The sequence below is a fragment of the Carcharodon carcharias genome, chromosome 30, assembly GCF_017639515.1.
Source record: "Carcharodon carcharias isolate sCarCar2 chromosome 30, sCarCar2.pri, whole genome shotgun sequence".
In the NCBI taxonomy this organism is placed as follows: domain Eukaryota; kingdom Metazoa; phylum Chordata; class Chondrichthyes; order Lamniformes; family Lamnidae; genus Carcharodon; species Carcharodon carcharias.
The window spans coordinates 6,941,425-6,966,418 of NC_054496.1; the positions used below are offsets into that span (position 1 = coordinate 6,941,425).

The 24,994-nt window shown below is 45.6% G+C and overlaps 1 protein-coding gene across 3 annotated transcripts; it reads right to left on the reverse strand.

Annotated features, from left to right (window-relative positions):
* Window positions 1-278: 278 nt before the first annotated feature.
* LOC121271416 (deoxyribonuclease-2-alpha-like) lies at window positions 279-17,779 on the reverse strand. 3 transcript variants are annotated; one of them, XM_041177415.1, is made up of 8 exons: window positions 17,582-17,779; window positions 15,219-15,230; window positions 14,013-14,125; window positions 9,134-9,299; window positions 7,136-7,211; window positions 3,493-3,654; window positions 2,548-2,745; window positions 279-1,618 (listed from the first exon to the last, which is right to left on the reverse strand). In XM_041177415.1, exons 3-8 carry the CDS (start codon window positions 14,123-14,125, stop codon window positions 1,251-1,253), a joined length of 1,083 nt encoding a protein of 360 aa, XP_041033349.1. In that variant the 5' UTR covers window positions 15,219-15,230; window positions 17,582-17,779; the 3' UTR covers window positions 279-1,250. The 3 variants fall into 3 exon arrangements, with proteins under 3 accessions (XP_041033349.1, XP_041033348.1, XP_041033347.1); XM_041177414.1 differs by having other exon boundaries at window positions 15,219-15,233; XM_041177413.1 differs by lacking the exon at window positions 15,219-15,230 and having other exon boundaries at window positions 17,582-17,778.
* Window positions 17,780-24,994: the final 7,215 nt, after the last annotated feature.

Below are 24,994 nucleotides of genomic sequence, written 5' to 3' on the forward strand. Positions count from 1 at the left end.
AGTGGTGGAAGCAAATTAAATAACAACTTTCTAAAAGTGAAATGAACATAAACTTGAAACGGGAAAAAATGCAAGGCTGTGGGGAAACAGCAAGCGGATTGTGGGGCTAACTGGGTGGCCCTATCAAAGAATCAGCATGATGGACCAAATAGCCTCCTTGTGTGCAGCCTGATTCTATGATTTTCTGGATGCCCCATTTCCATGCGTTGTGGATTGACACTTTGTATAACTTTCTATAAACTAAATTACCAAAGTAAAACCAGACCAGAAACAACATATCAGATCAAATGAGAGGTTTTAAACAGGATTCATTGCGTTACACAATGCCGCCAGGTTACAATTTACTGAGGATTCAGTGACCTGAATCAGCATTACATTGCAGCTGGAAACTACCATTAATCTCAGCGACACTGCAAAGCAAGGACCAACAGCAAGAGTGAGGCACCTCACTACCTGCTGCTGATTGACTCAAAGATTCACAGCACGGAGCTTTCATGTTTATAGGTCTGTATGTGTGCAGGGGTGAGGGTGTGGGGTACGGGGACTTCCCCATGTCATATCTTTACTGCAGGAAAATACGATTTGGTGCAAGATCAGCATTAGTTCGAAGCTCAATTGGCAGCAGGCATGTTTCCTGGGAGCACCAACTCTCTTCACTGACACGAAACTGTGCAATCCTTTCAACACCGTGTCTGCTTTTCACCTGAAAGCCAGGGAAAATTACTGGGGTCAGGTGGTTCATTTCTATAGCGCCTTCCATAACCTTAAGGCATCTGAAGGCGCTTTACAGCCTATGAAGCACTTTTGAAGCTGTTGTAATGTAGGAAACTCAGTAGCCAATTTGCACACAGCAAGCTCCAGGAAACATCAACAATTATATAATCTGTTTTAGTGATGTCAATTAAGGGATACATACTGACCAGGACACTCCCTTGCTCTCCTTCAAATTAGCGGTCATGGGGTCAGGTGGCATGAGGGCAGATTTGACCTCAGTTTGAATTCTCATCCGAAAGACAGATCGGAAAGAAAATTTCCAGATATCTGTCTGTTTGAGGCCAACCTTGGCAAAGTCTGGATATGAGTTGGAGCGGACTGGCTGGGATTCCGGCACACCATCGGGTTTCAAAATGCTTTCCTGGTACTAATATACAAACAAGATCTAAAACGCGGCTCTTAAACCCCACTTCCCAAAGGCAAAGGGGAAGCTAATCACTATACATTTACCCTGAAAGTACCACCTGAGCCTCAGCTCAGCTTCTTCCCTTCTCACTGCCACAACACGGGCAGGACTGGCAGGATGAAACCAGACTCAAGAAAGAATGCCAGACCACTGGGTCATCAGTGCAAACAGTTCCACCTCCTCTGTGTTCCTGCGCCTCATCTCGATTGATATCACCGATGCAAGTCCACTTAACGTCTCCACCCGGCCTTGTCACACACCATTTTGAGTGATCCACGTGGCAGCTGAAGCTGATGTCTGTGGGGAATGTAATCGTCTTCACGTTGTACACCGCGTAGCTCCTGCTACAGTTGGACGGGAGAGTGTGCGCAGAGTTTTGCCATGTCTCAACCAACAGGTCACTGTGAAAGAAGTCCGCCACCCAGCCAGAGTATAAATCTGCAATGTAAGAGCTTGTTAATGAAGCAGTAATCAACAGGATCTCTACCTCTTCATTCAGAGCATCAATATACAATAGTCACCATTAAATCTGGTTAGGGATTCAGGAAAAACATCATTAGCAGAGAGAGTGATAAGAAGGTGGAACTCGCTACCACAGGGAGTGGTTGAGGTGAACTGTATAGATACGTTTAAGGGGAAGCTGGATAAACATGTGAGGGAGAAAAGAATAGAAGGATATGGTGATAGGATGAGATGAAGTAAGGTTGGGAGGAGGCTCATGTGGAACATAAACACAGGCATGGATCTGATGGGCTGAATGGCCTGTTTCTGTGCTTTACATTCTACGTAACTCCATACAAGATTTCCTTCAATCCCCTAAGGATTAGAATTAGTGTTGGAAGCCTAAAGAGAAGATTGGAATTACAATAGCTAAAGTGTCAAAACTGCTGTAATATTCCCCACCTACATTAGATTACGTGGGGAAGCTGTGATTGTTCTGCCTAAGAGCACAGAAGATTAAAGGAACATTTAACAGGGATGCTCAAAATTATAAGAGATTCTGATAGAGTGGATAGAGAGAAACCTGTTTCCGTTGGCTGGAGGATAGGTAAGCAGGGAACACAGATTTAATTGGCAGGGGGGGTTAAGGGCAGTGGAAGCAGATTCAATAGGAACTTTCACACCCAACATGACTGTACTGGCTCTTTTGCAGGAATTATCCTATTAGCCCCACTCCATTGCTCCCCACAGCCCTGCAAATTTTATTTTCAAATATACATCCAATGAGCTTATGGAAGTTACTGTTGAACCCACTTCCAATTGGATGGGACAGGTTTAAATAAGGTACCTATAAGCAGGGGGCAGATTCAGGAATCAGACAGAGAGGGTGAGAAGACAGCCACAGTGTCAATGGAGAAAGTTATTACCATCTCCAAATTTACTGTATTTTGCAAAGCTGATGAAGCGTTTTCCTGCTGCTGATGGTAGGATGATTTCTCTGCTCCAGGGGGGCGACTCCAGTAGTTCACCAGTCGCTGCCTTTGTGAGGTTCACAAGGTCTTTGTCAAAAGGAGGTGGCAGTGAATGATCATAGACGTGAGGGTTGTTGTACAACAACTGCGTACCTACAAAAGACAACATAGTGGGGGTTAGAGTTTCCAGGAAACTTTCACAACAATGCAACCCTTCAATGATTAAAAAAAAGCAAAGACAAATTAAAGGCCAGAGAGCAGGAGATTTTTTTTTTGGGTGGAGGCAGGTGGTGGTGGTGATTTTTTTTTCTCTCCTGAAGGCTGGAGCTTCTCAGATGTTACACAGCTTCCATAGGGCCTACAGCACAGAAACTGCCCATTCAGCCCAACAGCTCCATGTGAACCTCCTCCCACCCCACTTCATCTCAGCCCATCAGTGTATCCTTCTATTCCTTTCTCCCTCATGTGTTTATCCAGCTTCCCCCTTAAATACATCTACACTGTTCACCTCAACCACTACCCGTTGTAGCGAGTTCCACGTTCTCACCGCTCTCTGGGTATTCAGCAATCAGCCTTGGTACAGAGCATCAGCAGGCAAAGTCACCACAGGGGTCGTAAGATCAGCTGATCCAAGACCTCTGGGGCTAACCTGCACCCAGCCAATGAATATTGATTAAGAGTATGAATCCAGGCTGATATTTTTTCATACCCCCCACCCCGCCTCCCTAGCCCAGGAGTTTGGAGATTTGTTTCCAGTGCATTATCATCCTGGCTAAGATCAGCTAACTCACAGGTCAGGGGACCAGACTGGGGCCCTTCCAGCCAGTACATTCACCAACTGAGGAACTTTGTACTATCTTCAAGAAAAACACAGCAACATTTGGCGAGTAATCCTCTCACCAATATCCTTGAACCGGGAGAACTGGTAGGTAACGCAGAGGAACGATTGTCCATTTTTCAGTCCACTCTCTGGCCACCAGTATTTTTTGTTAGCTCTGGGTGGAAAGTGTGGAGTGCTGTGAACCAACCAGAAGCCTTGTTTCTGATCCAAAAGTACAACACCTGCATTTAGGAAGAAAAGAAACACTGTGAACACCTGCAGCACCCGTACATATTCCTACTCACGCATTGTGAATAACTGAGACACTCTAATTCAATAGTAGAGACAAGACAAAGACTTCACATCTTGTCAGGCATTGGTTTGAATTTCAAATTCAATGGGACACTAAAAGGTATAATCAGCAACATGTGGAATACAACAACAATTTGTATTTATAGAGCTTCATTAGCATAGTAAAATGTCCCAAGGTGTGTCAGAGAAGCAGTAGCAAACAAAATTTGACACTGAGCTGCAGAAAATGGCAGGACAGGTTGAGAGAGCGGTTAAAGCATACATGGTTTTATTCACAGGGGCACAGAGTACAAGAGCAAGGAGGTCATGTTGAACTTGCATAAAACATTAGTCTGGCCTCAGCTAGAGTATTGTATCCAGTTCTGGACGCCACATGTGAGAAAGAATAGGAAGGTATTGGAGAGAGGGCAGGAAAGTTTCATGAGAATGGTTTGAGGGATGAGAGACTTCAGTTATGAAGATAGATTGGAGAACTTGGAATTGTTTTCATTGGAGAAGAGAAGGCTGAAAGGAGATTTGTCGAGGTATTCAAAATCATGAGGGGTCTGGGTAGAGTAGGTTGGGAAGAAACTGTTCCTGCTCGTGAAAGGATCAAGAACGAGAGGGCACAGATTTAAAGTGATTGGTAAAAGAAGCAAAAGCAACATGAGGAAAAACTTCTTCACACAGCGAGGGGTTAGGGTCTGGAAAGCACTGCCTGACAGTATGGTGGAGGCAGGGTCAACTGAAGCATTCAAAAGGGAATTCAACCATTACCAGAAAAGAAAGAATGTGCAGGGTTACAGGGACAAGGTGGGGGGAGTGATTCTAGGTGAGTTGTTCATTCAGGGAGCAGGTGCAGACATGATGGGCCAAATGGCCTCCTTCTGTACTGTAACAATGAGGAGATATAAAAGCTTGGTCAGCGGTCGGTTTTGAGAAGAGTCTTAAAGGAGGGGAGAGAGGCAGAGAGAGAGTTTTAGAGAGAGAGTTCCAGAGTTTGGGGCCTAGGCAGGATCACTAGTGGAGGAACAAAAAAGTCAGGGAGAGGCCTAAGAGGTCAAGATTGAAAGAATGTCATGTTTTTGGAGGATTGTAGAGCTGGAGGAAGTTTGAGAGATAGAGAGGAGGAATTTGAACACAATAATGAGAATTTTAAATGAGAGTTGTTATTGGATTGAAAGCCAATGTAGGTCAGTGAGTACAGGATGGATGAATGGAACTTGTTACGAGGGTAATGGCAGCAGAGTTTTGGGTGAGCTCCAGTTTGGAGTCCAGCTAGAGGAGTATGGAATAGTCAAGTCTGAAGGTATCAGAAGAAAGGATGTAAGTTGCAGAGTAGATGGGCTAAAGCGGAGTAGAGGGAAGCGATATTACAGAGCTGTAAGTATGTGGTCTTGGTCATGGCAATGATAGAGGGTTAGGAAGTTCAGCCCAAGGTCAGATAGAAAGTCACATTTGGAGGCAGTCTGGCTCAGATAATTACCAGATATACTGTTTTCGTTGATCGAGGGATAAATATTGACCAGAACACCAGGGAGGACTCGCCAGCTCGTTTTCAAAATATTACCACAAGTCATTTTAAGTCCACCAGAGGGCAGATTGTGTCTTGGTTTAGTGTCTCGTCCAAAAGACAGCACCTCCAACAATGCAGCATTCCCTCAGTACTGACCCTGACAATGCAGCGCTCCCTCAGTACTGACCCTGACAATGCAGCACTCCCTCAGTACTGACCTTACAACAATGCAGCACTCGCTCAGTACTGACCCTCCAACAATGCAGCTCTCCCTCAGTACTGACCCTCCAACAATGCAGCACACCCTCAGGACTGACCCTCCAACAATGCAGCACACCCTCAGGACTGACCCTCCAACAATGCAGCACACCCTCAGGACTGACCCTCCAACAATGCAGCACACCCTCAGGACTGACCCTCCAACAATGCAGCATACCCTCAGGACTGACCCTCCAACAATGCAGCACTCCCTCAGGGCTGACCCTCCAACAATGCAGCACTCCCTCAGGGCTGACCCTCCAACAATGCAGCACTCCCTCAGGGCTGACCCTCCAACAATGCAGCACTCCCTCAGGGCTGACCCTCCAACAATGCAGCACTCCCTCAGGGCTGACTCTCCAACAATGCAGCACTCCCTCAGGGCTGACCCTCCAACAATGCAGCACTCCCTCAGGACTGACCTTACAACAATGCAGCACTCCCTCAGGACTGACACTCCAACAATGCAGCGCTCCCTCAGTACTGACCCTTCAACAATGCAGCACTCCCTCAGGACTGACCTTACAACAATGCAGCACTCCCTCAAGACTGACACTCCACCAATGCAGCACTCCTCAGTACTGACCCTCCAACAATGCAGCACTCCCTCAGTACTGATCCTCCAACAATGCAGCACTCCCTCAGTACTGACCCTCCAAAAATGCAGCGCTCCCTCAGTACTGACCCTCCAACAATGCAGCGCTCCCTCAGTACTGACCCTCCAACAATGCAGCGCTCCCTCAGTACTGACCCTCCAACAATGCAGCGCTCCCTCAGTACTGATCCTCCAACAATGCAGCACTCCCTCAGTACTGACCCTCCAACAATGCAGCGCTCCCTCAGTACTGATCCTCCAACAATGCAGCGCTCCCTCAGTACTGACCCTCCAACAATGCAGCGCTCCCTCAGTACTGACCCTCCAACAATGCAGCGCTCCCTCAGTACTGACCCTCCAACAATGCAGCGCTCCCTCAGTACTGATCCTCCAACAATGCAGCGCTCCCTCAGTACTGACCCTCCAACAATGCAGCGCTCCCTCAGTACTGACCCTCCAACAATGCAGCGCTCCCTCAGTACTGACCCTCCAACAATGCAGCGCTCCCTCAGTACTGACCCTCCAACAATGCAGCGCTCCCTCAGTACTGACCCTCCAACAATGCAGCGCTCCCTCAGTACTGACCCTCCAACAATGCAGCGCTCACTCAGTACTGACCCTCCAACAATGCAGCGCTCACTCAGTACTGACCCTCCAACAATGCAGCGCTCCCTCAGTACTGACCCTCCAACAATGCAGCGCTCCCTCAGTACTGACCCTACAACAATGCAGCACTCCCTCAGTACTAGCAGTGGAGTGTCAGATTACGTGCACAAGTCTCCAGAGTGGGTCCTGAAACTTCTGACAGGGAGGTAAGTGAGCCAACATAGAGCACACTGGGGGAAACACCTTTTACAAAAATCCTTGAAAAAAACCCCCCATATTTCAAGCAGAAATGTAGCAACACAGAGAAACAGAGCAGCAGGAAGGTGGGAGAATATAGCCCTGTAACCAGGCCCATTTTAAAGAAGCTTGTTGGACTCCCTTGTCCAACTTTCTCATGGAGAGGCCTACGGCCTGAAACATAAGGAAGAAACATCACTGCACAGTCACTGATCATCACCTTTAGTATGGCCAACACGACTATTAGAGAGGTTGCCGCTTTGATCATTGTACAGCACGTAGGCCACATTGTCACTCTGGAAGAAGAAAATAGAGAATGAATGCAGAAATCCTTCTGACTGCTTCTTCCTGCCTCTAACGCTGGAAATCCCACAACAACATGTTTTCTTCAGCACAAACGACACAATTGGAGAGTATTCCCTGCCCAACTCAGCTACACACTGCCTGAACAAAATCATTCTCTCTCGCTCTGTATCCTGAAGAGAGAACACTGTTCCCACAGCTCCCAATTCCAAACCAGCCTGTGCAAACCCAGCAACACCAGGGCAAACAGGGTTAGGCAAGGAGGCCCAGGTTGCATGGACTAAGTTTGTATTCCCACAAGTATAGCAGATTAAAAGGTGAAGTAATTGGTGTGTTTAAGATGATTAAAGGATTCGATATGGTCGATAGAAAGGAACTATTTCTCCTGGTGAGCAAGCGCAGAACAACAAAGTATAACCTTAAAATTCGAGCCAGACCATTCAGGGGTGATGTCAGGAAGCACTTTTTCACACAAAGGGGGTGGAAATTTGGAACTCGCTGATCCCCAAAAATTGTTAAAATTGGCAGGTCAATGAAGATTTCAAAATTGAGATTGATTTTTTTTTTTGGTATGCAAGCGCATTAAAGGGACAGGGCACTAAAGCAGGTGGATGGGGTTAAGATACAGATTAGCCACGAGTTCCAGAAGGTGATGGGGAAAGAAAATAATTATGTCAGTAACTTTTTGATGGTTAAAACCATGACCCATTCAGTGAGCTGTTCAATCATTGGCTGAGATATGTGTAAATTGTAGCAGTTCACAGATTTTCACTGCAGTTTGGATATTTACCAACCCACATGAATATTACAGAGCATGGGGTCACTGTCAAACAGCTCACTGCCCCACCTCTGGTGTTAGGACCTCACTCAGACCAACCCATGAAGCTGCAGACTTGGTGGATCAATTGAACAAACCAGCCCCCAAGGCTTTGGCTCCCTTAAAATGGATCCCATAGCCTGCCTGGGACAAGAACCACCCAGCTCTGCTCCCTATGCCGACTTCAGCTACTGTAGAATTACCAAATCATAGAACGATACAGCACAGAAAGAGGCCACCTGCCCATCATAAGGGTGCTGGCTCTTTGAAAAATATAATCAACTTGTTTCACTTCCCCTCTGCTCCCTCTTCATTAACCTCCAAATTTTATTTTGGTTAACCGCACATGTAGAATTTGGATGTGAGGGGAGAGAATGTTTTGTGGGGGCGGGGGGGGGGGGGGAATTGAATATTTATGGGACGGCCATAGGAAACATTACACTACATGGTCTGAATTTTACCCTCGGGGTGTGCCCGAAGCAGACGTAAAACCCATTCCTGGCCGAGATGGTGCTGGGACCGCGATCTTACGCTGGCTGGCCAATTAACGGATAGCCAGTGTGAAACACGTTCAAAGAAAGGCTCAGCACTGCTGTTGGGAGCAGGGAGAGGGCCGGCATTTCAATATATTATTGTAGATTTCAGTCAATCGCTATGGGGTGGACCTGAAAAAAATCCAATGGCCGCCACTGTGAAAAAGAGGAGGGGGGTTCTCTCCGGTGTCCTGACCAATGTTTATCACTCAGCCAACATCACAAAAAACAGGTGATCCGGTCGTTATCGTTTTGCTGTTTATAAGAACTTGCTGTGTGAAAATTAACTCGTGTTTCCTACATTACAGCTGTGACTACATTCCAAATGTACTTCATTGGCTCTAAGGTGCTAGAAGATAGCTTCAGGTTGTGAAAGTCGCTATATAAATGCAAACATTTTCTTTCTCAAATCCAAGGCGAGGTTGATTAGATTTCAGTTCACTCTGCTGGTTAACATTCGCCCCATAGTCTGATACTGAATGTGAGGGGTAGCTAGGTGGTTCTTTTCTGACCAAACTGCCTCAACATTGACGGCTTTAGTGACACAAACAACACTTCCAATTACCTGAGATTTAGCTCCTTTGTACAGCTGCTGCAGAGTCCCGCCCACAGCCCCTTTGGTGTCACTTATTGGGTATTTTCCAGCTGTCCAGCCACTCTTTGAGGGGTCCATGTACATGTATGTTAAACCAGATCCACTGACAATTTTGGGTAACTTGTAAATAATGAACCTGAAAGCAGAGGGGTTGAGGGTATGGGGTTGGGGGAAGGAGACAAAAGTTAACAGCCAAGCCAGTGTGTGTGAATGAAAAGAGAACACTGCTCTATAATCTGGTCTTGGGCAGCATCAATCCACTACTCCTGTTGAGTAGGAGGCCACAACACAATATCCCCCCTCACTCAGAGACAAGAAGCTCGATATCATCTGGGACAAAGCAGCCCATTTCATCCACCACCTTAAACATTCATTCCCTCCACCACTGACGCACAGTAGCAGCAGTGTGTACCATCTACAAGATGCACTGCAGGAACTCATCAAGGCTGCTTAGACAGCACCTTCCAAATCCATGACCACTACCACCTAGAAGGACAAGGGCAGCAGACACATGCGAACACCATCACCTGCAAGTTCCCCTCCAAGTCACTCACCATCCTGACTTGGAAACTTTTTGGCTGTTCCTTCACTGTCACTGGGTCAAAATCCTGGAACTCCCTCCCTAACCACACTATGGGTGTACCTACACCACAGGGACTGCAGCAGTTCAGGAAGACAGCTCACCATCACCTTCTCAAGGGCAATTAGGGATGGGCAATAAATGCTGGCCCAGCCAGCGAAGCCCACATCCCATGAATGGATTTTTAAAAAAATCACCAATCTTATTCAGGAGGGGGAAGGTTTCACCAGTCTGCTTTCCTCCAGAATGGAAAATATACTGATTGCAACCATAGTTACATTCTGCATAAAAGAAAATCTATGCCCACTGTGGGGAACAGAAACACACTGGTACCAAGACTGAAGAGCAGCTTCCCAGAGGTTGGGATCAGTCTGTGCTGTACCTGACTCGTCAGCAATCAATACTAATCCACAGCCCCAGAAATGAAAGCTTTTGGAGTTCATTTTGATTGTGCAAGTGCAAACCAAGTGATAAAGAGGCAACAGGGCATTTAAAGCCTCTGCCAATTGACTGCAGTCAAAACAATAATTCCAAGAGATGTAAAAAGCATCACCAAGTCTCTGCCACCCATCTTACAATATCAGAATCAAAATGACCACCTTCAAGTATTATCAAACTCACACTTTGATGGGATATAAAATTAATTTAAGAAAGTTATCAGTAGATCTGAAACATTATGCAATATCACTAGCACAGTATGGTTGCTAACAATTTCCCTGGTGGTGTTTACTTGAGTTACTAATAAGAGCTTTGCTTTAAAAAAATATATTCTTTGCGGACTAATAGAAAACATTTCTCCAAATAGTTGTTAACAAGATCCTAAGCTGGTTGGTGAAGTTGAAACCAAGACACAAAGCTTTTTTTTATTGAGAGAGTTTATTGTCCTGTTCAGTCTCACAGCTCTCCTCCCGCTCAGGCCAGTGTCTCAGCTGTCCCCTATTTATATGTGCTCAAAGACCAGTCACATCCATCACCTGTTTCTCTTAACCTTAACAATGTAATTGACAAGATATTAACAATAATGAAACAAGATTTTGTCAGTTACTGGGTTAAATGGTCAGATGTGTGAATATGGTGTTGCTTCTGCCGAAACCCACAAACCTCAATGAGATTTAGGAAGGGAGGGAAATTGTGGATAGTTCAGAAGCAAATTTAGGGGAAGAGATTAGTTGCTAGATGAAAAATAGACCACAGGCCAGCTAGTTCACCCTCTATCATCTTGGTAGTCACAAGAATTAATGACTGATCATGACATTCAATCTTCTTATGGTGTCAGTTGTGGCTATGGGTGGCACTCTCTTACCTGACTCACCAAGGTACTCGGTTCAATTCCCACTCCAGAGATTGCAGCACGAAAATCTATGCTGATATCCCTGTGCTGTACTTTTGGAGGTTCCATATTTTCAATGAGATGTTAAACCAAGGCCCCCTCAGCATGCACACAGACACACACACACGTACACTCCTGGGGACCTCCCCATAATTACATACCGTCTCCATGGAACCCCTGTCATTACATCCACAAGGACACCCTGCAATCCACACCCCTTCCTGGTGCTTCCTCCCCCCACCCCATAATTATACACATTGTCCCAGGGCACCTCTGTAATACAGGCCTCTTCCTGGGACACCCTCCAGCAAATACACATGCTCTGAGGGACCCCACACTTTTCCGGGACCTTTGTCCTTCTGAGGAGGTAGCACTATCATTGTAACAAATATCTATTTTACATCATGAATATATAGCAATAATAACCTTGAAGATCAATAAACATCAAAGGCTGGAAAATGACTGCTTCGATCAAGAGTAATTGACTGGGGGCGTTATAGAATATGCCAGTGCATAAGACAAATTGGCAAATTTTTCCTTTAGTTTGAAAACCAATGCTGTAAACACCAAAATATGTTCAGTTTTCTCCCTTTGTTCTCAGTGAATCAAACAGCTCTTCCTGCTATAACAGACAAAGAAGGATCTGTTATGTTTCTGAGGTTGGGCATTAAAGGGTATGGAACCAAGGCTGGTAGATAGAGTTAAGATCAGCCAAGATCTAACTGAGTGGTAGAAGAGGCTCAAGGGGCTGGATGAAGCAAGAATTGGCAGTTCTGAGAATATTATAGATTTACTAGAGATGGTAGAGATATTAAAAGAAAGGCCGGAGTGGTGGATTTTTAGAAATAGGATTTTTTTTCCCTCTCTCTCACTTTAAGGAATCCTTCAACCACCTCCTATAGATAAGCACAGGCTCTGGACTTGTTAAGGTAGATTGTGTTTTGTATAGGTATCTAGGTCAGCCATCCAGAGACAACTCTCTATGCACAGGTCTGGGTGTGATAAGGTACAGCCTCGTGCTTGCTTATCATAAAGACACTTACACTTATATTGAACTTTTTAAGGAAGATGTGTGTGTTTTTAAAGAAATACAAGCAAGGACACTGATCAAAAGATAACTGATCAAGTAAAGTAACCACTTTCTGGAAAACTCCTATGTGGATTATACTGACAGATCTGTCCTGACAGAAAATGGATGTTGCACCTGAAAAGGTGTCATGACCTTATTCAAGCAGAGACACTTGAAAGGGATATAGGAAAGATGCAAAAGACTGAACTTTAATCTCCTGTGGTTGCAGAGACAAAAGACTGATTTGCACATCTCAGCAGTCACCCAAAAATCCATCTCCTGTTGATTCATATCTCAGAAAGTGTAAATAGTTCTGAGGTGGATACAGGATGACTATTCCCACTCATGGAATGCACAGGAAAAATGGATTAAAAAGCTAGTTGCAGAGCGGTACAGTGTGTGCTGGTGCGCTGTGAGAGTGACCAAGACGACCAACTAGTCACCCCTGCAGTTGCAGGGAAAGTTTCTCTATCTCTCTCTATTGATGGAGACAGGGCTCAGCTGAAGCCACATTCAAAAAGGACATAGGACAACCTCTTCAGCTATCCTGCAGAATCAAGTTTCTCCAAGCCAACTGCAAAACTGCCAAAGTCAGCTCTACAAGAATCACCCAACTTAACAGCCACAACATACCACCACCTATGCCTCACGGACAAGCCAAAGACTGGATTTGTATATTTTTAAAAACTTTTACCTGACTCTTAACTTTTCATTTCTGATCTGTGTGTATGTGTGTTGCATTTTATTATTTTTCTCGGGTTTTAACTAATAAACTTACTCTTTTTTTGGCTCAAGGGAGCCTGGTTAAATTGACCCTTTATAAAAAATAAATACATCTGGACCGGGAAAAGGCATCCACAGGGGGAAGGGATCCCTTTTAAATTAACCTAATTGCGACCAACTGAGGAGGTTGAATAAAGAGGGGGAACCAACTCATTCTTCCTCACCCGGGAAAATAACAAAATTGGGGTCCCATTTGGGAAGTTAACAAATTGGGGGAATCTCACCAGTGGACCGGTCGTAACTGTACCCATCCATTGGGGTAATTTGAACAATTGGATGGGAAGACATAATTCAACGAGTGATTGGCATGACAAAAACAAAAATACCTGGAAAAACTCAGCAGGTCTGGCAGCATCTGCGGAGAGGAACACAGTAAACGTTTCGAGTCCTCATGACCCTTCAACAGAATTTTCGTTTCTCTCTTTTGCTTTGTTCTACTTGTCCCACCCCACCCCCCTTAAACCAGCTTATATTTTACCCCTCTTCTATTTTTCTATTTGAAGGGTCATGAGGACTCGAAACGTTAACTGTGTTTCTCTCCGCAGATGCTGCCAGACCTGCTGAGTTTTTCCAGATATTTTTGTTTTTGTTTTGGATTTCCAGCATTTGCTGTTTTTTTTTGCTTTTATTTTAGTGATTGGCATGGGTTGCCTACCAAGCCCTAAAAATAAAACTTACAAATGGACAAGCAAGAGGGAAAAAGCATGGATCAAGTGAGGAGACTCTTTAAGGTTGCTAGCTTCAGCTTACCACCCTGATCACCCTAAAGGTGCGGAAGAGATCATTACTCCAGGCAGCAAAGACCAGGCTGCTCGGTCCATATGGACCTTTTCACCTATCATGGGCCATATGTTTACTATATCTATTCTGATTATGTGTTTATATTCAAACTATCACTTCTCAGTAAAGCACTTTAAACCTTTAAACTTAACTGCTTAGGACTCTTCAGCTCTCCTGAATAATGTGCCGCCCCTGATTAAATCTTACAATGGCCTACCCCTGCTCACTTCTAATATTTTCCTGACATTTACAGCTCGGTCTTTAGGTAAACGAGTTACAGATGTAGATAACAAATGCCTCAACTTACCAATCAACAGGCTGTCCATCATCATTGTAACAGGAAATGTCTGAGGTCACGAAAGATGCAAAACAGGCGACAGTCAAAGAAGCAAGCACGTGCCAACAATCGGAGTGGAGCATCTGAAAAACAACGAGACTATGCGGGAACACCTTCACCACACGAACCGAAGTGGTTAGGGAAAAGGTGGTAGTCAATTAGGGATGGGCAATAAATGCCAGCCTTGCCATTGATACCCTTAACCCAAGAATAGACTAAAAAAAAAATTAGGCAGTGGCATAAACTTACAAGGATAGGATTTCCAAATATACTATTTGACATTTTCTTCCTTCGCCTTGCGACTACATAGTGTCAACATCGATATTTATTGCATCAGTTTCCACAATTTACATTAAAGCCATCATTTTATTCCATTGCTACCACAATGTTCCCTTTGCCTCATAACTATGGGTCTTTTGAAATCCAGGGTCGACATTAACAAAATCACTAAGAACTTATACTTTCCCGCCCTTTTCAATTTTAGTGGTGTCGTGTTTCATGTCAGCTCAGACCTTCACATAGACGTGTGGTCATGCAGTGACAATGTTACTGAGCCAGTAATCCAGAAACCTGGGCTAATACTCCAGAGAATGTGGAGTTCAAATTCCACCATGGATGCTTGGATTTAAAACAATCTGGAAATAAAAAAAGGCTGGTATGGGTAAAAGTGACCATGAAGCTGACAGATTGTTGTAAAAAGCCCAACTGAATGACTTGCTGGACCAGTTCAGAGGGCAGTTAATGGTCAACCACATTGGTTTGAGCCTGGAGTCACATGTAGGCTCAGACTGGGCAAGGAGAGCAGGCAACACTGGATTTCAGTATTCAGTATCGCCCTTCAGGCAAAGAAGCCTGCTCTCCTTGCTCAGTCTGAGCCTACATGTGACTCCAGGCTCAAACCAATGTGGTTGACCATTAACTGCCCTCTGAACTGGTCCAGCAAGTCATTCAGCTGCATCAGACTGTTACTAACCCACACCACCTTAGAGGAACTAAGGATGAGCAATAAACGACCAGCCTTACCAGCGATGCCTACTACTTGAATAAAGGACCACAAAAAACGACCAGCCTTACCAGCGATGCCTACTACTTGAATAAAGGACCACAATAAACGACCAGCCTTACCAGCGATGCCTACTACTTGAATAAAGGACCACAATAAACGACCAGCCTTACCAGCGATGCCTACTACTTGAATAAAGGAAAAAGGTTTTCAGTTTATAAGAACATCAGAGTCATTTCAGAAGGCATGCGTTGAGAGCTGGGACACTTTGCACCACAAACATGGAAAAGGATTGTTAGTTTTCTCTTAATTGTGCTTAACTGTAAGGAGGTGGTGGACATTAATTGAAGATAAATTTGTGCCCCTAAAAATAAATATTGGCTTAAACTGTGGTTGTTGGGTAAGGAGTTCTTGTAACCTTGCAAATAAATGCACATAAAAATATGTAAAGATTGGCTCCAGTTATATCCTTCACTAACTGGCTTTCTGGATTATAACAAGAATGGACTTGCATTAATAGAACCTCAGGGAGCCCCAAACCACTACAGCCAATGAAGTACTTTTGAAATGTAGTTACTGTTGTAAGAAAAGCTGTAGCCCAGTTCTACACAGCAAGATCCCACAAACAAGATGTGATATTGACCAGATAATTTGTTTCAGTGATGTTAGTTTCGTTACACATATTGAGCAGGATATTGGAAAAACTCCCCATATATCCTTTGAGTAGCCCCATAGGACCTTTATGTCCACCCGAAAGGGCAGACAGGGTCTCCATTTAACATCTCATCCAAAACACGGCATCTTTGACAGTACAGCACTCCCTCAGCACTGCACTGGAGTGTCAGTGTAGATTATGCACTCAAACCTCTGGAGCACAGCTTGAGCCATCGGCTTTCTGACTCACGGGCAAGAACGTTACCAACTGAGGCACAACAATTGCAAAACTTTTCTCCTCTATGTTCTTTAAGCTGAGAAGAGATAAACGGAGCTGGGCACATGATTTGCAGATACGCCGGGAGTGACATACTCAAAATACCCTCAGCAGAGTACAGGACTTGTACTTCATTATATTTAACCAGTCTGGTCTGCTTTTCAAAATGTTAACAATGGGGAGGATTTTCCCCTCATTGGGCAGGCATGGTGGGCGGACACAGGAGCAGCTGCGCAATGGTCTGTCACCCGCGATTGGGCCTCGACTGCGATTTCACGCTGATGACCTCAGCGCTGCCGGGGCGAGGGTGGGAGGAGGGCGGGCGCTGCAGTGTGCACATGCACAGGGGTGCGCTCAGTGAAAGCTCCCTGGAGGCACAGAGCTGCCTCAGGGAGCTGAAGATTTTTAAACATTAAAAATAAAATGGAGTTCAAAAGTGAGGAAAACACGTCCCCTCATGTGACCCTGTCAAGGACACGTTAGAAATGAATTAAATTTTTTTAAAAACGACTTTCGAAAGCTCAACCTGCCACGGAAGAGGTTTTGCAAAAATTGCTCTTAATTGTCGGTGGGCGTGCTGCCGACTTCCACGTGTGCCCACCGACCGAAACCTCACAGGAGCGCGTCATGTCGTCAGGACGCTCGCCCAACCTCATCGCGCGCTATTTCACAATCGTGTGTGTCAGGAGGGGCCCCGTACCTGCACGCCAAGCTGAAAATCTAGGCCAATGTTTTTTTCGTTCTTTCACGGGATGTGGGCATCGCTGGCTGGGCCCAGAATTTATTCCTAAACTGCCCCTAGAGAAGGTGGTGGGTGAGCTGCCTTCTTGAACCGCTGCAGTCCATGTGGTGTAGGTACACCCACAGTGCTGTTAGGGAGGGAGTTCCAGGATTCTGACCCAGCGACAGTGAAGGAACGGCGATATATTTCCAAGTCAGGATGGTGAGTGACTTGGAGGGGAACTTCCAGCTGGTGGTGTTTCCATCTATCTGCTGCCCTTGTCCTTCTAGAAGGTAGTGGTCATGGGTTTCGAATTGTGAAATCTTTAGTCATGACCATCCCTAGACAACCTAGTGGATGAATTGTTTAAGCTGGATAAATGCCAGTGCTGGGCCCACAAAAACATGTTCAGACGTGAGGTACGAAACCAGCCAAACCAACCTGACTGGCCTCTCGTTCTAGTGTCTCAATAACCAGTACAAACCTCACTGGGTCTCTGTAAGGGTGATTGGTGACCACATCTCAATACATTGCTGAGTACTGGGCACAATTTATGGATAAGAAGCCAGATCAGAACTTTAATCGATGTGTGCAAGTTCATTTCCAACAGAGATAGAGAGAGGGAAAAGAGTGCGAGGCTGAATGATTGAAGGCTGGTAACAATGAGACAAAGAGTTCAGATTGTATCATAAAAGACGAGAAAATTCCAACAGTCCTCAGCTGAAGCCTAAAATAGAGCTGATATTTAAAACACACACACACAAATCCAATTTCAGTGTTGCAGCTGCATTAACAAGGTGAGAGAGCGACCCTTTCCCATCCCCTCTCCCCCAGTCCTCGACTTTACCTACCCACCCACCCTGTAACATTTCTCATGTACTCACTGCTGTCTTGCTTGTGGTTCCGGCAGTGTCTTCAGTGTCTCGACCCTCCCTGTCCTGCTCCCTTCCCCTTCAGCTGCGGTTAAAACATCTTCTGGTCAGAAATCAGCCGTCTAACCAGTTCTAACCCTTTCTCCATACAAACACTTAGCTCAACCCACCGAGTCACAAGGACTCTTTCAACATTTATTTGGAAGAGTCCATCTTAAAAGTTTAGGAGAGGGGGGTGTTTGAACCATATGAAACTTGGCAGCGTTAACTGAGTCAATAAAACAAGTTCCTAATTTAGGGCTCTCTGCATTGCATGACTGACTTTTCCCTTCTCCGAGTCTTTTGTTTTCTGCATAAAACCTTTCAGAATGCCAAGAGTTAATTTCCAGAGGGAGGTGGGAGGGTGAAGTTGTGAGAGGTTCACCCTGAAAGAGGCTGAACACCAGGAGCACAGACTGTGTGTCTTCACAAAATGTCAGAGCTTCTTCGCAAGAGAGTGAAAGCAAATTGCCTCGTTGACACAAAATCAACTGGTCGCCCAGCTTTTGAAACGAAAACGCTGACTGGAAAATGATAGTTGTGTGGGTCTAAACAGGGTTTCGCTTCCCACTTTTAAACATCTCAATTTGTCAGCCACCTCGATATCCAGGCTGCTGATTAAGACCATAAGACATAGGAGCAGAAATTAGGCCATTTGGCCCATCGAGTCTGCTCTGCCATTCAATCATGGCTGATAAGTTTCTCAACCCCATTCTCCTGCCTCCTACCCGTAACCTTTGATCCCCTTACCAATCAAGAACCTATCTATCTCGGTCTTAAATACACTCAATGACCTGGCCTCTACAGCCTTCTGTGGCAATGAATTCCATAGATTCACCACTCTCTGGCTAAAGAAGTTTCTCCTCATCTCTGTTCTAAAAGGTCTTCCCTTTACTCTGAGGCTGTACCCTCAGGTCCTAGTCTCTCCTACTAATGGAAACATTTTCCCCACGTCCACTCTCTCCAGGCCTTTCAGTATTCTGTAAGTTTCAATCAGATCCCCCCTCATCCTTCTAAACTCCATCGAGTATAGACCCAGAGTCCTCAAACGTTCCTCATATGTTAAGCCTTTCATTCCTGGGATCATTCTTGTGAACCTCCTCTGGACCCTCTCCAGGGCCAGAACATCTTTCCTGAGATACAGGGCCCAAAATTGCTCACAATATTCTAAATGTGGTATGACCAGAGCCTTATAAAGCCTCAGCAGCATATCCCTGCTTTTATATTCTAGTCATCTCGAAATAAATGCCAACATTGCATTTGCCTTCCTAACTACCAACTCAACCTGCAAGTTAACCTTAAGAGAATCCTGGACTAGGACTCCTAAGTCCCTTTGCACTCCAGATTTCTGAATTCTCTCCCCATTTAGAAAATAGTCTAAGCCTCTATTCTTCCTAACAAAGTACATGACCTCACACTTCTTCACGTTGTATTCCATCTGCCACTTCTTTGCCCATTCTCCTAACCTGTCCAAATCCTCCTGCAGCCTCCGCACCTCCTCAATACTACCTGTCCCTCCACCTATCTTTGTATCATTTGCAAACTTAGCCAGGATGCCCTCAGTTCCTTCATCTAAATCATTAATGTATAAAGTGAAAAGTTGTAGTCCCAAAACTGACCCCTGCGAAACTCCACTAGTCACTGGCCGCCATCCTGATGGGCCAAGTGGCCTAATTTCTGCTCCTATGTCTTATGGTCTTAATCAGCAGCCTGGATATCGAGGTGGCTGACAAATTGAGATGTTTAAAAGTGGGAAGCGAAACCCTGTTTAGACCCACACAACTATCATTTTCCAGTCAGCGTTTTCGTTTCAAAAGCTGGGCGACCAGTTGATTTTGTGTCAACGAGGCAATTTGCTTTCACTCTCTTGCGAAGAAGCTCTGACATTTTGTGAAGACACACAGTCTGTGCTCCTGGTGTTCAGCCTCTTTCAGGGTGAACCTCTCACAACTTCACCCTCCCACCTCCCTCTGGAAATTAACTCTTGGCATTCTGAAAGGTTTTATGCAGAAAACAAAAGACTCGGAGAAGGGAAAAGAGAAGGACCCCCTTATCCCCACTCTCTGCCTCCTGCCAGACAGCCAATCTTCTATCTATGCTAGTACCTTGCCTCTAAAACCATGGGCTCTTATCTTACTGAGCAGCCTCTTCTGCAGCACCTTGTCAAAGACCTTCTGGAAGTCCAAGTAGATAACATCCATTGGCTCTCCTTTGTCTAACCTACTCATTACCTCCTCAAAGAATTCTAACAGATTTGTCAGGCATGACCTCCCCTTGATGAAACCATGCTGACTTTGCCCGATTTTACCATGCACTTCCAAGTATTTTGAAATCTCATCCTTAATAATGGACTCTAAAATCTTACCAACGACCGAGGTCAGGCTAATCGGCCTGTAATTTCCTGTCTTTTGCCTCACTCCCTTCTTAAACAGGGGGATTACATTAGCAATTTTCCAGTCCTCTGGGACCCTCACTGACTCGAGTGATTCCTGAAAGATCACCACTAACGCCTCCACTATCTCTTCAGCTATCTCCTTCAGAACTCCAGGGTGTAATCCATCTGGCCCAGGTGATTTATCCACCTTCAGACCTTTCAGTTTTCCTAGCACATTCCCCTTGGTAATGGCCACCATACTCACCTCTGCCCCCCCCAACTCTTTGAACTTTGGGGATGTCACTCGTGTCTTCCACTGTGAAGACTGATGCAAAGTACCTATTCAGTTCCTCCGCCATTTCTTTGTTCCCCACTACTACTTCTCCAGCGTCATTGTCCAGCGGCCCATATATATATCTTTATATATCTAAAAAAACTCTTGCTTTTTTTTATATTACTGGCTAGTTTACCCTCATATTTAATCTTCTCCCTCCTTATTTCTTTTTTAGTTGTCCTCTGTTGGTCTTTGTAGGCTTCCCAATCCCCTGGTTTCTCACTGCTCTTCGCCGCATTGTATGCTTTCTCTTTAGCTTTTATGCTGTTCCTGACTTCCCTTGTCAGCCATGGTTGCCTCGTCCTCCCTTTAGTATGCTTCTTCTTCCTAGGGATGAATTTTTGCTGTGTCTCCCAAATTACTCCCAGAAACTCCTGCCATTGCTGTTCCACTGTCTTTCCTGCTAGGCTCATCTCCCAGTCAATTCTGGCCAGCTCCTCCCTCATGCCTCTGTAGTTGCCTTTATTCAACTGTAATACCATTAGATCTGATTCCAGCTTTTTCCTCTCAAATTGCAGGGTAAATTCTATCATATTATGGTCACTTCCTCCTAAGGGTTCCTTCACCTTAAGCTCCCTTATCAAATCTGCCTCATTACACATCACTAAATCTAGAATTGCCTGTTCCCTAGTGGGCTCCACCACGAGCTGCTCCGAAAAGCCATCTCGTAGACATTCCACAAATTCCTTTTCTTGGGATCCACTACCAACCTGATTTTCCCAGTCTACCTGCATATTGAAATCCCCCATGATCACTGTAACCTTGCCTTTCTTACACGCCTTTTCTATCTCCTGGTGTATCTTGTGCCCCACATCCTGACTACTGTTCGGAGGCCTGTACATAACTCCCATTATGGCTTTTTTACCTTTAAAGAAGAAAGGCTTTTTATATCAAAAACAAAAATACCTGGAAAAACTCAGCAGGTCTAACAGCATCTGCAGAGAGGAACACAGTTGACGTTTCGAGTCCGAATGACTCTTCAACAGAACAAAGACATATAGAAATGAGGTGAAATATAAGCTGGTAACAGGGGGTGGGACAGGATAGCTGGATAGGGGGGTCAGTGATAGGTGGAGGCCAAGAAAAGATTGCCAAAGATGTCATAGACAAAAGGACAAAGGGATGTTGACAATGGCTTTTTATATGGTGTCTTTCACCGGCTCAGTGCTTTACAGTAAATTAAATACTTTTGAAATGTAGTGCCTGTTGTAATGTAGGAAACGCAGCAGCAAATTTGCGCACAGCAAGCTCCCACAAGCACCAACGTGATAGTGACCAGATCATCTGTTTCTGTGATGTTGCTTAAGGGATAAACATTAACCAGGACACCAGGGAGAACTCCTCCAGTCTTTTTAGAAATAATGCCGTGGGATCTTTTATTTCCACCTGAAGGGGCAGACAAGCCTTGATTTAACATTTCATCCATTGGAGAGTGCCTCCGGCATGGTACTCTGTCATACTGCCCTGGAGTGTCAGCTTGGATCTCCTTTTGTGCTTAAGTTTTTGGGATGGGACTCGAACCCACAACTCTCCTGGCTCAGAGGCAAGATTGCTGCACACTGAACCACAGCTAATGCAGGAAAGGATATGATAGGCCAAGAGGAGGATACAGGAACTGAAATAGTCCAAGCATCCGGACCTCCATTCAAATGTCAGGCTGTGGTTCTGCCCTGGGAACTAGCCCTCCTGAGGTATCAGCAAAGTGCATTCAGCCATCCAGTGAGAATGGGACTGCGCGGACAGAAAGAGGCCTGCTTATTGCTAACTGTAGAATATTCCATTCAGTCGGATCAGGAGAAATGTGTGTTAAAACTATAAGTTACAATAAGGGGATAGGTGTACTCATAATGATTGCCAACTGCAGTTCCTCAATATTAAAATTCTTATCCATGTTTCCAAGCTCCTCCGGGGCCTCACACCACCCTATCTCTCTAACTTCCAGCAGCCCTACCAACATCCCAGCTAATTGAGCTCCTCCAATCCTGGCCTTTTACACCTTGTCCCCTCAGTGGCTCGGTGTCGAACCTTCTATGACAATGTTCCTGTGACGCACCGTGGTGTGCACTAAAGGTGCTATAGAAATCTAAGTTGTTGTTGCAGTCTGTCAGCAAGAATGACCCAAACCTCCCTGTCGCTTGCCATTTTAACACTCCACCCTGCTCTCTTGCCCACATGTCCATCCATGGCCTGCTGCATTGTTCCTGTGAAGCCCAACGCAAACTGGAGGAACAACACCTCATCTTCCGACTAGGCACTTTACAGCCTTCCGGACTGAATATTGAATTCAACAACTTTAGATCTTGAACTCCCTCCTCCATCCCCACCCCCTTTCTGTTTCTTCCCTCTTCCTTTTGTTTTTTCCAATAATTTATATAGATTTTTCTTTTCCCACCTATTTCAATTATTTTTAAATCTTGTATGCCCTGCTAGTCTTTCCATCCCACCCCCACTAGAGCTGTACCTTGAGTGTCCTACCATCCATTCTTAATTAGCACATTCATTTAGATAATATCACCACCTTCAACACCTCTGTGTTCTTTTGTCTGTGACATCTTTTGATTATCTGCTCCTATCACTGCTTGCTTGTCCCTACAACCACACCCCCCCTCCCCAACTTCTCTTCCCCAACCCCCACCTTAAACCAGCTTATATTTCACCCCTGTCCCAATATTCACCCAGTTCTGCTGAAGAGTCATGAGGACTTGAAATGTCAACTCTTTTCTTCTCCGCCCATGCTGCCAGACCTGCTGAGTTTTTCCGCCTAATTCTGTTTTTGTTTTGGATTTCCAGCATCCGCAGTTTTTTTTTGTTTTTACCTCATGCAGTCAATATTCCTGCTAAGTTTCTCTGGAGCGTTTCCGTGTGTCACTGGGCTTTCGATGAATTCAAGGGGCTGATTTGTGCCCAGGGTGTTTCGGACCGCGCCCCGCGTTTGTGCAACTTCGAGGGAAAGTCTCCTGGGAAAAGATACCGAAACACAGAGAAAGAAAAAAAACCCTTCGACCAACTTAGGAGAATCTCTGAGAGGTTTGTCTACCACCATCCCCCCCCACCCCCCCCCCTCCCCCTCCCCCTCAAAGATCTCACAAGCAGCAGAAGAAACGATGACTGGTGTCCAATTGCCCCAATACCTCAATAAAAATAGAACGTGCTGGAAAATACTCAGCAGCATCTGCAGAGAGAGAAACAGAGTCATCGATTCAAGGCTTTCTGACTGTTCCTTGGAGCTGATGAGGAGCGCGATGGGCTTTATGCTGTTGAGAAAGAAGATGGGTGCGGAGGGCATTAGATGGAACAAAAGAGGTCAGGGGTAGATTAGGGGGCAGGGGAGATTAAATGACACGGAACAAAAAGCAGAGAGAGTGGTCATGATTGTATTAAAGAAACAAAGGATAGATCCAGAGTAGGTGTGAATAGCAGTATAAAGATCAGCGTTGTCTGGAAACAAAAATACGAGAACAAGATACTGGCTGGCACTTGGGGGGGGAAAGCAGATCAAAGTGGAGGACAGGGTTCATGGTCTGAAGTCTATACAGCCCAGAAGGCTGTAAAGCACCTAAGTGGAAGATGAGGTACCGTCCCTCCAACTCGCACCGGGCTTCACTGGAACAATGCGGCAGGCTGGGGACTCAAATGTGGGCTTGAGAGCAAGGTGGTGAATTGAAACTGCAAGCAACAGGGAGGTCGGACTGAGCTATGGTGTTCCGCAAAGCCAGTCTGCGTTTAGGCTCCTCAGTGCAGAGGAGACCGCATTGTGAGCAGCAAATACAGTGACTAAATTGAAAGAAGTGCAAGTAAATCACTGCTTTACCTGGGGGAGCGTTTGGGGCCCTTGGACGGTGAGGAGGGCGGAGATAAAGGGGCAGCTGTTACACTTTGTGATTGCACAGGAAGGTGCCGTGGGAAGGGAATGAGGAGTTGGGGGGGTGATAGGGGAGTGGACCAGGGTGTCATAAAGGGAATGGTCCCTTCAGAATGCTAACAGGGTGGGGTGAGGGGAAGATGTGTCTGGTGGTGACATCATGCTGCAGTTGGCAGAAATGGCGGAGGATGATCCTCTGAATGCGGAGGCTGGTGGGGTGAAAGGTGAGGACAACGGTGAACCTGATCATGGTTCTGGGGGTGGGGGGGGGTGGGGAGAGAAGGGGCGAGGGCAGAAGTGCAGGAAATGGGTCTGACAGGCTGAGGACCTTGTCAGCCACAGTGTAGGAGACAGGGGAATGGGTGCTCCTTGATTAAGGAAAAAGGACGACATCCCCAGTACCTCACCCGCCTTCTAAATACAGACACAGGATCAACACTAACTCAGTAATAAAGGGATCTCAGTCTAGCTCCCCCCACCCCCCACCTCTCTCCTCCCCCCCCCATCACCCCTCGCGAGTACATCACCAATGTAAACCCAGGAAACTTGTGCTTCCTGGGACACTGACTCTGACAAGGCACAAACTATTTTGGTGGGCAAATCACAGGAAGGCTCAAAGGTTGAAAGGGAACTTGGAGTGAAGCATTTCAGTGACACAAAATTTGGGAGGGGAGGGTTCCCAAAGTGAAAGAAACCCCTCCCTCCCTCTGTCAACTCCCAGAGTGGGAGACAGGGTGTAGCTGATGTGACAGTTTTTGTCGGATGCAGTGCGGTTTCTGATGTGTTACAACATTCTGACTCCATGACAGATACAGA